The sequence below is a fragment of the Lytechinus variegatus genome, chromosome 5 (assembly GCF_018143015.1).
Source record: "Lytechinus variegatus isolate NC3 chromosome 5, Lvar_3.0, whole genome shotgun sequence".
NCBI classification, from domain to species: Eukaryota; Metazoa; Echinodermata; class Echinoidea; order Temnopleuroida; family Toxopneustidae; genus Lytechinus; species Lytechinus variegatus.
In genome coordinates, this window is record NC_054744.1 from 19,234,042 (window position 1) to 19,248,149 (window position 14,108).

Genomic DNA, 14,108 nt, shown 5'->3' on the forward strand with positions numbered 1-14,108 from the left:
AATGAAAACAAAAACAAAAATAACTTATTAAGAGCGTATTTTAAGATATATATAAATAAGAAGAAATTGTCAAATGTAGCCATGAATAACGAATCGAAGTTTAGAAACCATAATGATAAAAAATACCAAATACTTTGATGCCCTAAAACCACCTCTACTAATTTACCACATTTCTTTTGCATATTTCTGTTCGAGCAATGTGGACTTTAAGTCAAATTGCTGAAAAAGTTCGTGTACTATAATATCACGTGTATCATCCACCCATCAGTGGCATAATATTAAACATTATTTACAACAATAATGGTTCCAACTTTCCACCTACCAGAAAATAAAAACGAAAATAACTTATTAAGAGCATATTTTACGATATATGTATATGAGAAGAAATTGTTAAATGCAGCCACTATAACGAATCGAAGTTTAGAAACCATAGTAATAAAATAGACTTTGAAGCCCCAAAACCGCCAATACTAATTTACTATTTTTCTTATTTCTGTTCGAGCAATGTTGACTTCTGTCAAATTGCTAAAAAAGTTCATGTACTATAATATCACGTGTAACATCCGCCCAACAGTGGCATAGTATTAAAGATTATTTACAACAATAATGGGTCCAACCTTTTACCTACCAGATTCATAAAGAATAACAACGAATGTAAATTTACTATTGTTGTAACTTTCGTGGAATTCTTGAATGTGATTGACTGTGATTGCCCATTACCATGGTACCTGCCATAATTTCAAAGTCATACTAGTTACAGCTCTTTAAGAAACGGGTACATAAGCGTACCTACGGGGGGGCAGGGGGGGCAAGTTTGACAATCTGAGTTTGGCCATTAATATCTCCTAACTCCCGATGTCACACAGTGCATATTTGATATCATTCGAAAGATTATTGATATCAATCACATATTAATATTCACTGAAACTGAGGAGAGATCATCGATCAACGTCAGATTTCCAAACTTTTTTCGAGGAGTTTGTATGGTTTTACGGCCAGAACAAATATGCCAACCTTCTCAGAATATACAGTGCGTCTCATAGCAAAAGGAAAACCAAAACAGAACAAGCAAAACCAAGGATTGTCGATACTACGTCATATCGAAATTACAAATACAAAAAAACAAATTTACTGAGACGACATATTAGGGTGAAAAGTTGATTAATAATAATAATAATTATTATATTCATACTAATGGTTATTTATATATGTGATATACACAAAAGTATCACCATGATCACAGCGCTAATAATTGTCAGAGATAGAACATAAATTTTAAGCATGTTAAGTATTAAAAAATATATAAAATTGTGTTCATTAAATTGAATCACCTATTTGTATTTTCAGATGCGCCAGATGAGGCTAGTCTGGAAGCACAGACCCTGATTGGAACATTGATCAACAAGTGTGCCTCCACGCAAAGACTAGCACAGAGAGTGCCTTCAGTACACAAGGCATGAGTGGGCTGCAATTCAGACCCTTTAATCGAGTGAAGGGTTTGCTCAGCAAACTAAGGGAGGCCTGGTGGCCTCTTGCTTGCTGCTCCGTTCACCAACAATTTAAGGGCAAGTCCGGTCAGCACATCATTCACAGAAGCCCTAGTAAAGTACTTGAGGCCACCAGGCCCCAGATGGGATTTCATCATGCGCAGTAAAAATAAAGACACCATTGATAACCAACGATACCTCTTTTTTTAGAAGTTTTAGAACTTTGTAGGATGTAATTTGTGTCCCGATGACGACATTCTTGTGCAGTCGACATGGAAATGCAGCGATTCACAACAATTACTACTACGACATCCTTTGCCATTCGGTTGGAAAACTCCGAGTTTATAACCATACCAATTTATATATCAATGTAAGAACAAAAGTAAAAATCGACAATGATTAAAATCTATCGTTTTCGTACACCCCCCCCCCCCCAATGTTAATACTGACAGTAAGTCATTAGCTCCATGGTCATATTGTGTCGAAGGAGCGAAGGGCTTTCATGCTTTGTTAACATACACAATGCTAATCTCGTTTTAGGCGAGGCTCCAACTTAATGAAAATGGAAATTTCAACGGATTTAACTCTTAGCTTACCAGACAGAAATGAAGAGTTAGTAAATTACATGAAGTTTCTGCGCATAGAATATGTATTTAGAGTTCTTTACAAAAAGGACACTCTGAACGTTAACACAATCCGCCGTTCCGGTTCTTAAACCTTTTTATCGGCAAATGTGTTTTATACACTTGCTGGAATGTGTCCCCACTATGAAGAGTAACACACTGCTCGTGTGAGGATACAAGAACGTGCATACTACCCATATTGATCACTGTTACCAATTATCATATTTTTTATCATAAAAGTTTTCTTAAACTTTTAATAAAGATCTTTGCTCTAAAAAAGAAGATTTATAATGGTGCAGAGAATATCCAATACATCACAGAAGGACAACCGCAATATCGATGCTTTAATATAAATCTGGTTGGCCTAGATGTTGCCATGTGTGGCAAGAAATATCCCTGTTCTTGCATGGTGGGCGATATTAGGACGTGTAATTCGTTTCACTTTTACAACAATGAAGATTTTATAATGAGTTTACTGAGCATGTTCTTGCAAAAGGGCTTATATCCATCTTTACTCGATGCCAAACATTTTGGTACCTGTTGTAGAAGCACTTTAATATAATTACGATGAGAATTTGGGGCTAAAGAAACATTGCAAAACAATGGAGAAAATGAAGTAACCTTGACTGAATTTTAACCAATTCATTTGGATGTAGTTATGACCTTTGCAAGAAAATGTTTACATTAAGCCCTATATAAAATGGAAATGAGGCGAACTCCAGGTCGTCCCCATCAACTTAATAATTCGCTGCCTGGACCCTGTTTCTGAGTCAGTTAAATAACATGATCACTGTTACAAATGATAACATTTCTATCATGAAAAAAATATGGATTTATCGAAAGCATTCGATACAATGGATCATCACATTTTACTTTGTAAATTGATAAAATATTGAGTTAGAGGGGGTGGTTCTCGCTTGGTTTAAAAATTACTTCAGCAATCGACACCATTATGTTTGTTTTAAGTCTAAATCATCTGATATATGCACGTTGAAATGTGGAGTACCACAAGGATCTATTTAGGTCTTTTGTTATTTTTTATATAGACATGATATATGAATGACATTGTGAATGCATTTAGAAAATTAGTTTATGCTTTAAAATTCATTCATCTTATCCCACTTGTTTACTGCATCATTGTTGGGGGTATAGTAGAAAGTCGAGAATAGAAACGATATTCCGTCTCTAAAAAAGGAACTTTGAATCTGTACACTTTCAAATGACATTGCCAGAATATTACTCACTCATAATACGCCACCATGGTCAGATATTTGGAATGCCTAACAGTCTGCGTCTCTTATTTCTTTTAAAGCTTCATTGAAAACGTGTTTTTTTTTCTTAATATCCTTAAATGTATCCCCTGCACTCGCACTTTTTTTGTAACTTGAACTTATCTCTCCCCACTGAATATCTAAACTTTCAGACTTTTATATTTCCTGACATCATTTTATCGAAATATGTTTATAACCTATTACGGTTCCCAGGTAGCCCTCCCTCATGGCTGCTATTGTTTCATGCAGTTACCTGCTTATTAAAGCTGGCCCCTGCATTTTTACCCAACTTACAATTTTACATGCTTTATTTATCCAGTTTTCATTCTTGACGTACATTATTCATCTTTTCGATTGTCATTCAATAATTTACAAATTTATGTCATTGTTATTGTATCAAGTTTTTTTCATTTTTTATTGTCTTATGAATAAAATTTTAAAAACTTCTGCAAAAAATTAAAAAATAAAATTGTGTTCTGACAATCTGCTCATTAATTTACGCGATCAGAACTTCTTAAGATTAATATCAGGAGCCGATTCCGACATGGCAGTGTTAATGAACGAAATCGCGGGCTGCCCCGCGGTAGGGGATTCTGATGATACGAGGTCTGGGTCTTGGGATTCACCCGTATTTCGACACCCCAGATTATTACAGCAAGCGGGAAGCTCTCTTCTGAACACAGGTAGACGCCACCAGATAATTGTTGGGTTGAGAATTATATTGATACACACCAACACGTTGCCTAAATCGGCTATGACACTGAACCAAACAGAATCCACAGTGTCAGGATCAACGGCGCCATGGAAGTATGCGATGTACTCCACCAACAGCACGCTGCACATGATGACCCAACAAGCCGTCGTACTTGCGACAACCAGAGCGAAGGTTACGATGACGTATTTGCTGCGTTTCGCACGGCGTGCTAGGGTTACGTCTTCGGGGCTGCCGTTGTCCGAGATCTTGCTGATTTCCTTGTAAATGAGGAAGTAGGATACATCTGTGACGATTATGCACGCCAAGATGACACAAGGAGATACACAATAAAGGAGGGTGAGTGACCCGATCTCGTGGAATGCTTGCAGGAGAAAAAATACCAATGCGAGTACAACCCAGCCGATGACGCAGAGAGCAATGGAGAGTCTGGGCGTGTAGGTTCGACGAGAGTAGTTTCCAACGCGAAAGATCATGAGGCGTTCTACGGCAATGGCGAGTGTACTCATCAATGATATGACCAAAGTAAAAGTGAACAGGCATACCATCCATGAGGAGAGGCCTTCCACTTCATATTCAACCTGCATAAAAAAAACCCAACAGATTAACAAATTAAATGATTGAAAAGATTTCAAAGTTTGGTCCTAGAAATAAATGTTTGTGAAGGATATTTCGAGCGTAGGCCTACCCACACCACTATGTCAACTCTATTATATCTTCTGAATGAAAGACACACATGGGGGCCGTTTCATTAAAGTTGTCAGCACTGACAAGTTATCTTTCTCCGACAGTTGCCACAGTATCAGAGGACATGCCTTTTATCCTATCAAAACTGAAGATTTCACCGAAATAGTCAGCACTGAGAATTTAGTCAGTGCTGACAACTTTCATGAAACACCTACCTGATGGCACAGGAAATCTTTCCAGCAATCTTTATGACGAAATGGTAATAATCAACGGTCCTTGAGAGCAATATATGCCCAAGCAGGGGCGGCGATCCTGGGGGCTGTGAGTGCACAGTGCCCCCCCCCTTTTTTTTGAAGCACTGAAAATGTGTCCTTATGTACTATGCCCCTTTCACCTGAGGACCCATTTTAGGTGTTACCGAGTGCCCCAAGTGCCATCTCTACCCAAATATGCCCCCTCGACGGCTCGACGTAAGCAATGAGTACACAACGAATGCATAGCGTTTTCCATCGGATTGCAATATTTTTTTCTGTTTTACGTCCTCTTTGCATCCCTAAGTACAATGGAGCCGAGCCTTAAAAGGTATGGCAAACGTATTCCATACGCTCCATCCATTTAGTATCCGTCCACTGTGATTTTCATCCGCTCAAAAAGTTTTGAGCTGCACAAATTCTTCAGAAGGGATGAACTTTTCTGCCGTTTACGATGTAAATCCGCGACACATACACGTACGAGCAACAAACGTTCTTTTCCCGTTATCATCCGTATAACGTCCGCTTTTATATCCTTTTTGCTTCCTCTGGGAATACATCCTCCTAAGGAACACGGAACGTTTACACATCGAGTAGCACTGAATTAGAAGGATGTGAGCGTACGCTCCTCGAATATAAACTATTGAAAACCCCCGGTAACCCCACTTCCATCCGTTTTCATCCGCTTGGCCTCAGATGATTCGCATGGCCCCATTAATGATATATATATACACAACAAAAAAGTAATTTCCCCTTAAACAAACATAATCCACAATTTCCGAACCACTGGAAGTTTTTAATATATTTTTACATGCATGACATGAGCGTGAAGGTAATTTTATAAGCTACCCTCCTAGTGAATGTCATGGACGTATGTTATGTCATGCTTCAGTGAGCACCGCCAAAAGGCAAATTGTCACTTGTCATACGCAAAATATCATTACTTTGATTCCAGTTTATTGGAACGAATTCCACATTCTCACCATGAACAATAGTCAGAATGCTTGTAAAAGGTACTTTCTAAAAGACGATTCAACTTTTTGTCTAAATTTCACGGTTGAATAAACACAGTCAATATTTGCTTTCATTGCAATTTTGACACATTTCTATCGATGCAAATGATCGAATATGATGACAATTATTTTGGGGAAGAGTATCTTCAACAATATTCATCATTTCATGCTCATTCAATGAAAACAAAAATACGATGTTTAAATATCATTGGCAAGTAATGTTTCAGTTTGGTAACTGAAATTATCTTTTCTCAACCTTTTTCGTGATGTCCATGACCATTTAACATGTTTCAATGATTCGAAGGCGTTTAATTAATCATTCAAGATTGAATGAGCATTTGAAATGTGCTAAGCTCTTTTTTACGTAATTTGAAAAAATGCAATTACTTACTATGAATATCTGTCACAAACATTCTTGCTTAGTTAATTTGATTTGATTTTTATGAAAATCCCAACCATGAAAGTGTAAAAACTTCGGAAAGTGTGTGGAAATAAAAATGATGGATAATAACAACACCAAATAAGTTACATTTCAAACCAAATTTCCCCCATTATTTACTTTATAACCCCTCAAAATGAGTCAGTGACATTGAAATTGCCCCTTTTCTCCCTGTGAAGGCGTGCTCACTCATCCATTAATAAACAAATCGATTTCATGTCTGTATCTTGGAAAACAATGATATGGCCTGGGGCCCGTATAACATTTATCTACGATTTATTGCGTTGACTGCAATGTACAATCAATCATGAAAGAAAGCGTACGAATGATCGTTAACCTTTGTGTTACGGGACCCTGATCTTGGATCCCGTCATGTCTGCATCTTATAAAAGGGATGGTCAGGGCCCCGTAATATAAAGGTTAGCGATTGATCGTACGCTTGATTTTACGATTGATTGTACATTGTAGTCAATGCAATAATCGTTGAAATATGTTTAACGATCATTGCTAAGCTTTGTGTTACGGGCCCCAGATCAATGCGCGGAGTAGATATCGTCATGTTAACATCACGTGGGAGAGATGATTAGATGGCAAGATCTTAGACCTCGTCATGCATACATCCGGTAAAGAGATGATGGAACGGCAATATCTCCGATCTCGTCATGGATACGTCTTTTTCGGGAGTTGATGATACCGACGTGATCTTAGATCTCGCCATGGCTACATTTGTGGGAGAGATGATGAGATTACAGGATCTTGGATCCAAGATTTACATCTGATAATCTCTACTAAAGGATGTACAGACATGACAAAATCCAAGATCTTGTCATCTGATCATCAGATCAAGTATGCCACGGGATGTAGACATGACGGGATCCAAAATCTTGTTATATAATCATCTTTCTCCGAGAGATGCACGACGAGATGATTATCTGAACATCTACATGATCTAGGTGACACTTGTTAGCTTCCATAACAGTGTGTTCTGTTTACACTTACGTCAATGGTATGACAAATGCCTACACAGACCCTAATGAGCGCATTTTAAAATTTGATATCGCCACAATATAAGTTTATATTTCACCTCTGGAAAGTCGACAATGTTGGCGATGAACATCGCGATGGCCGAAAAACAATCGGAAAGAGCCAGGTTGAAAATGAAGACATGACGCCCTTTCCTTAGTTTTGCGTAACGCAGCATGGCGTACATCGAGGCGAGGTTCAAGGCTGCACCGATGAAGCAGAAGATGAGTATAAACGAGTGGTAGGCGTAAGCCCTCTCTAGGTCCCCCATTCTTGAATCCTGAAGTATAAAATTAACCGTGGAGGATTCTATAAAAATAATAGATAAAACAAAAAATAAGGACATAGGAATGGTTTAAGGCTGCATGACGTACCTCACGCCTATCAGGATTCGTGGGTCCGGTGGGGCCTGGAGGCTTCACCCTTCATTTTCCTCCAAGATAATGAACAAAAACTTTTAAAAAAGCATTTGATTGTGCTTTCTTTGCATGGCCATCCATATAAAGTGCAATAACCGTCCTAATGCGCTCATGGTGATAGACCAGATTGCCAGATGTGTTCAGTTTGACCAAAAAATACTGGACCATTTTCTTAAACTCACAGTATGGTCTAATAATTCATGTAATGGTGCGTATGTGTGTCCGAGTGTGGGTGAGGTAGCGTACGTGCGTGGGTGTGTGTTCATTTAAAAATTATATAGGGATGTTAATTGGAGGCGGTAGAGGGAAAGTACGAAATCCACAACGCATTTTACCAATACATTGTTGTATTCAAACATGATTCAAATTGTGCACAAACATTAAAAAAAAATAATAAATCTTTATTTCCACCCCTTCCATTTCGCGATAGAATTCCATGTTCCACAGAATCCAGATGTCCATGAAAACAGGAATAAACAGAATAAACATTGTATATAATTTCTGAAGAAAAGAAGTGTCAATTATTGAATACTTACTTTGCTTTTGCAATTTTATCCGCGGATCGACGTCTAGTCCACTGTACTGCCCTGTCAGTATTACATGTATAACGTTGTGTACTTTACACATAGGATTATTTTAGGTATTCTATCCTTTATTTGGTCTATGGATTCACGCCATTCAAGCTTGCTGACGAATGACAAGACATTTACATATTGATTTATATTTAAAGTATCCTTTATATAAAAACACTGATGCGTTCACAATATTCCCTTGTTCGCTATCATTCTATCAGTTGCTGAGCCGACTTCACCCAAACCGAGTTGTTCACGCCCACATTACAACTGTGAATAGGGGCCAGCCGTACGAACGTTGGATATACATGGATTTCCATACTTTCTTAAAACTTCTCCCCGAAGCTAAGTCCATATGCATTATAACGTCTCTTTTGTATTCTTGCCTGACTGCACTTTGATACCTGGTAATTATTTACTAGTCCCCTGTAGATGAGCACTCAAGGGGGGTTTTAACAATCAGGGTAACCAAAGTATCTCATTTGACAAAAAAATGTTTTCGTTTTTCCCTTATGTTATATGGTGTGTAGTAAACAAGTGGAATGAAAATTGTTTTAATTGTGAGGCATAAGATCACTCAGCCATTTCTTCTTTGTTGTTGTTATATGAGTTCATGTTTTAATTACATGACAATCATGTTCTGTCAGGTTTAATTTTCAGAGAGGAAACTTTCGACAGAAATGAATTTGACCACGTTGGAACGTGAATTGCCTGAAAAACAAGTGGATGTGAGTGAAGTGAGCTGTTTGATTATGTTGCATTCTTGCAAATAGGGAAATGGTGACATAAAATTTGACGTTAAATCAGGAGAAAGACAACTGCGCCCCTATAGAAGGACTTGTTTTAGGTGTTAAAGGTATTCGCTAACATTGATTTAACTTTAAAAAATCTGAGCTGCGAGGTCCCACTTGTCACCTGCACCTGTGATATGTTCCAAAAATGAAGTCCAGAAAAAATCATTATCAAGGGCCTCAAGAAATTGAAATATAAAGTGACCGGAAATACCATCTTAAATCCATCCATGCACTTATGTGTTCTATCATTATCGGCACGAAAGAAATTACAAAAATTATAACGTATATCAAAAGGATTTCTTTCGATTTTTTTGTTTTAGAGTTTTTAGGTTGACAGAAAAGCATTCATGTACATCTTTCATCTCTCCTTAGATATGTCTTAAAGGGGAATGAAACCTTTGGAACAAATAGGCCTGTGTAAAAACAGAAAAATCAAAGAATAAGAATAAAGAAAGTTTGAGAAAAATCGGACAAATAATGAGAAAGTTATGAGCATTGAATATTGCAATCACTAATGCCATGGAGATCCTCCCATTGGCAATGCGACAAGGATGTGTGATGTCACTGATGAACAACTTTCCCTTTGGTGGACTATAAAATACCCTCAAAATGTCTCTTTTTGCTTTTTCTTATGATGATACAAACTATTTATCCATGACGTATTCTTAAAAAATATGTATTACATGCCCTCATGTAGAAAGAACACATGATCTATTGATAGATGTGATAAAAGAGGCAATTCAAGTGAAATATATACTAAAGTAATGGGGTTATTTGAAGAGTTAGTTCTCGACTATGAAATTTCAGCAAAAGATAGAAGAAAATATGATTTTTTATTACAAAATATTCCTAGTCCATGGTTATATTGGCATAATAATCCAGATTTAGATATCCATTCGGAAGTTGTAGATAAATTATTAGAGAAAAGTAAAGTTAGCAGTTATGCATACTTGATATTTTTCGATCGATGTCTCCCAGATAATTGTATTTCCATTTGGGAAGAGTTGTGCCCTCCTAACGACAAAGTAGAATGGGAGAAAATACATGTGCTGAATTTTAAGAGCACTATTGATAGACGCCTGAAATCATTTTACTTCAAGGTGTTTCATATGACAATTGCCCTTAATGCATTTTTATTTAAAATCAAGAGAAAAGATTCCCCAAACTCTTCATTCTGTAAAAGAGACCCTGAAACATTATTGTACATATATTTTGTGATTGTCCGGTGGTTAACATTGTATGGGACGATCTTTTATCTATAATAAACCAAAAACAACATTAGAATATTACCCTTTCCCCCTTTGTAAAGATTTTTGGTATTCAAGGTGATAATGTTCAAACATTCATTTTCCTTGCTTTCAAATACTATGTTCACTTTTGTAAATTTAATAACAAACCCCCCCGATGTTGGGGAATTCAAAGCTCATATCAAAGGTATTAAGGATATTGAATATGTTTTGGTGAAGAAAAATGGTAAATTATACATTTTAAAAAGTAGAGATTTGATATCTAATTTGTTTTATGTATCTGTCTTGACAAGTATATACCTACAAGTACGTAAGTGCTGCACTGTTTAATCATGTAAATAGATTGATTTGTACTTTGATTTATTTTTTGATCAATAAAGATTGAAAGAAAAAAAGTATGATAAAGGGGATAATTGGCAGCTAAGCCTTTTGAAATTCGATAGTAAAGCGGAAAAAGAAACACTGAATTTGAATGCCAAGGAAACCTATTGAAAAAATGGGAAATTATGGGCAAAGTCATTATAATAAGAGTTTAGTAATTTCACGCACTCATTTATTAAATATCCTATCCTAATTTAAGAAATTGTGTATGATATACATTTCAACAAGGAAAACACATATCAAGGGAAATGTTTAAAGAAGTGAAGTAGGGAAATGGTGAATATACCGCGTAATTTTACTGTTAAAGCATAGAGAGGAATAAAAAACATCCAACTTGTGATATTGTACTACCCTCGTTTTACAAATATAAATCAAACTAAGTATGATATCGATAAATTTTATGTACAATTAACCGTGTATTGCAATGTCTAAATTCATTATTACAAATTATGCCAATTTAACCTTTTTTAGAATACAATTGTATAAATGCAGATCGGCTACGTAGAAGCAAGAGAGGAGGTGAAAACAGTTTAAAAGCAAACAAACAATAAAAAGGACAACTAACAATATTTTTAAAGGTCATATTTAAACCTGTAAATGCCTCCACTATCAATAACTAACAGAATTTTCGAAACCAACGTAATAAAAAAGACCCAAATTTATTTTTTTTTTACATTTTTAGTATAACCATCTAATACATATACAGAGTTGTCAGAGTAACATATTTCATAATCAAGTCTAGTATCAATATAGAATTACAATGTGCAGTATGGATAAGTTACATTTTAAAAAAATACTTAGACAAGAACAAAAAAAAAAAACAGAAAAGAAGCATAAAAAAGCAATACAGGTTTATTTGTCTAAATTACCCCAATATCTCTTTGCTAAAGTAATGCAATGATTCCATAAGACATGTTACTTGTTTTTAATTCCAAATAAAATCTTTTCACCCTTTATTTGGATAATTTATTTCTTATTCTTTAATTTAGCATGCCACCATCGTAGGAAATAATTCCAGAAATCTCGTATATGCGAGCATATGTCCAATTGTTTCTTGTTCTTGTTTACAAAGGGAGCACACCTCATTTTCTATAACTTTCATTTATTTACCTTTGTACTTACTATAGTAGGCATCTTTATTTATTTCGTATTGGAGTATTCTTGTTCTTGTATCAGAAATAACTTTAAAGGGGAATTCGTGAATTAAACTAAAGTCATCTTTATTTATATCATACCTTGATCTGCAATATTTCAAATTCAAGTTGCTAAATTCTCTCAGTAGAACCTTTACATAAAAAACAAAAATAATACAAATTTATAATATATGTATTACAAATCGGTGTACACGACGGTCTCAAAATTGCATTATGGTTTAGAATCGTACTGAGGAGAAGTAGCCAAAAGGAAAATATCCTTATATTTAGGCCGACCAATTAATAAACGAAAAGGTGACATAGAAAATGCAATAGCAGGGATACAGCAAAAACATTTTTCAAAACGAACAAAATAACTTAAAAATGCACATAAACAATGAACCAAGACATCAAATATATTTCAGGAGAAAGGGTTTGATATGATTTTCTTTAAATGAATTTTTGATTTGGTACAAACATTCTTCTAATTACCAAAAAATAAAGAAAATATCAAACTTTTTAAACAAATGTCGCCTCTCGATCGACACAGTGAACTCTAACTCTCGGTGGAATAGCAGAAACAAAGAAGTTTTTAAAGCCAATATGTTGCCATTTTAAAAGGGGATTGACAATTTTCATGAAATAAATCTTGAATAAATTAAATACCAATATCGAACAATCCCCTCAAAAGAACAACTCTCAACAGCTATTTTTATTTTGGTGATTTTCTAAGTTAAAATGTATTCTTTTAATGGGTATTTCATTTTGAAAAAGGGCATATTTAATTTTGAAAAAAAATATTTCATTTTGAAAACAGGCACTATTTAGACTGGGATTTTTTGGAGGGGAAGGTAAGTGCCCCCTGCCCACCCCCCCCCCCCCCCCGCCCTTTCCACCGCCCCTGTTGCACATAATGCTTTGAAGAGAAAATGAATTATGGTGAACCAAATCTCTTTACTCCAAATAAAGCATATAAAACCTCTTTACAGAACAAGGGTACAAATCTTATTTTTAAACAATATTTTTATTAAAATTAAGATTAAGAGTACAAATTTTCTACGATATTTTCATGCAAATGTTTAAAAAAATCCATGAAAAATGTCCTTCATCAAAAAATTTTAACATCTCTTTTGTTCTATGTGCCATAAACATAGAACGAATGTTAAATCATATCCAGTCCCCCTTTAGAAACTGTGGACTTCTTTATATATTGTTTTTTTTTTCATTCTATAAAAATTGAATGTATAAGTTTATCGAGTTCTTCCGCCACATGTTCAGTGTCAGACAAAACTGAGGCGCAAAATATGAAATTTGACAATGCAAAAGTTTCCCTATCAGAGTAAGATTACGTTTTCGCCAGAGATTTAGCAGTATCTTTACATCCATGATACATCTGTTAAAGTGAAGCTTTAAATCTAAATTAGTATCGTTAGAGATAAAACAAAAACCCAAGACCCTTGGGTGGTTTCTCGGGCACTCGATATCAAAATATTTATCTTGAAACTCTCTACATAGCCCAACCACACAGCTTTACTCTTATATTTCAAACCAGAAAAAGAGGGGAATTTATCAATAACTAAGAAAATTATCTCTGCAAACTTTTTGTCAGCTAAAATCACTGTCGTGTCATTGGCATATTGGGCTAATTTAATCATATTATCATTTATAAGTATACCATAATCATCCCTTTGCCTTCTCTCATATGCTAAATATTCAATACATAGTTAGAATGAATACTGAGACAGCGGGTCTCCCTTTCTAACACCTCTATTGAAATAAAAATATCCAGATGAGTGGCCATTGCTACATATGCAACTACAGATAGTTGTGTAAAAAGACCTGTATACATATATGTATATATATGTACTGTATAAATTTCTAGCTAAACCCAAATTTACCAAGGTTGGAAAAAATGAAATTCAATTTTAAAAAGTCGATGCTTTTTGTTAATCTATAATAAAAACAGATCTGGGTCCCGTAACACAAATATTGCCAATTGATCATACGCTTCATTGTGACGATTGATCGTACATTGTAGTCAATCGTAGAAAAATAT

General features: G+C 35.4%; 1 protein-coding gene across 2 annotated transcripts; it reads right to left on the reverse strand.

The window, feature by feature from the left end:
- Positions 1-977: 977 nt before the first annotated feature.
- On the reverse strand, positions 978-8,766 carry LOC121415653 (sphingosine 1-phosphate receptor 2-like). 2 transcript variants are annotated; one of them, XM_041608942.1, is made up of 3 exons: positions 8,462-8,766; positions 7,568-7,815; positions 978-4,674 (listed from the first exon to the last, which is right to left on the reverse strand). In XM_041608942.1, the coding sequence occupies exons 1-3, from the start codon at positions 8,550-8,552 to the stop codon at positions 3,886-3,888; spliced, it is 1,128 nt and encodes a 375-aa protein (XP_041464876.1). In that variant the 5' UTR covers positions 8,553-8,766; the 3' UTR covers positions 978-3,885. The 2 variants fall into 2 exon arrangements, with proteins under 2 accessions (XP_041464876.1, XP_041464877.1); XM_041608943.1 differs by having other exon boundaries at positions 7,568-7,786; positions 8,462-8,763.
- Between the last annotated feature and the right edge of the window lie 5,342 nt (positions 8,767-14,108).

Coding starts and splice junctions, on each gene's coding strand:
- LOC121415653 (XM_041608942.1), bottom strand. CDS start 8,552: ATGTGTAAAGTACACAACGTTATACATGTAATACTGACAGGGCAGTAC. Junction 7,816..8,461: donor GATAAAATTGCAAAAGCAAA/GTAAGTATTCAA, acceptor TTATTTTTATAG/AATCCTCCACGGTTAATTTT. Junction 4,675..7,567: donor ACATTGTCGACTTTCCAGAG/GTGAAATATAAA, acceptor TTTTTTATGCAG/GTTGAATATGAAGTGGAAGG.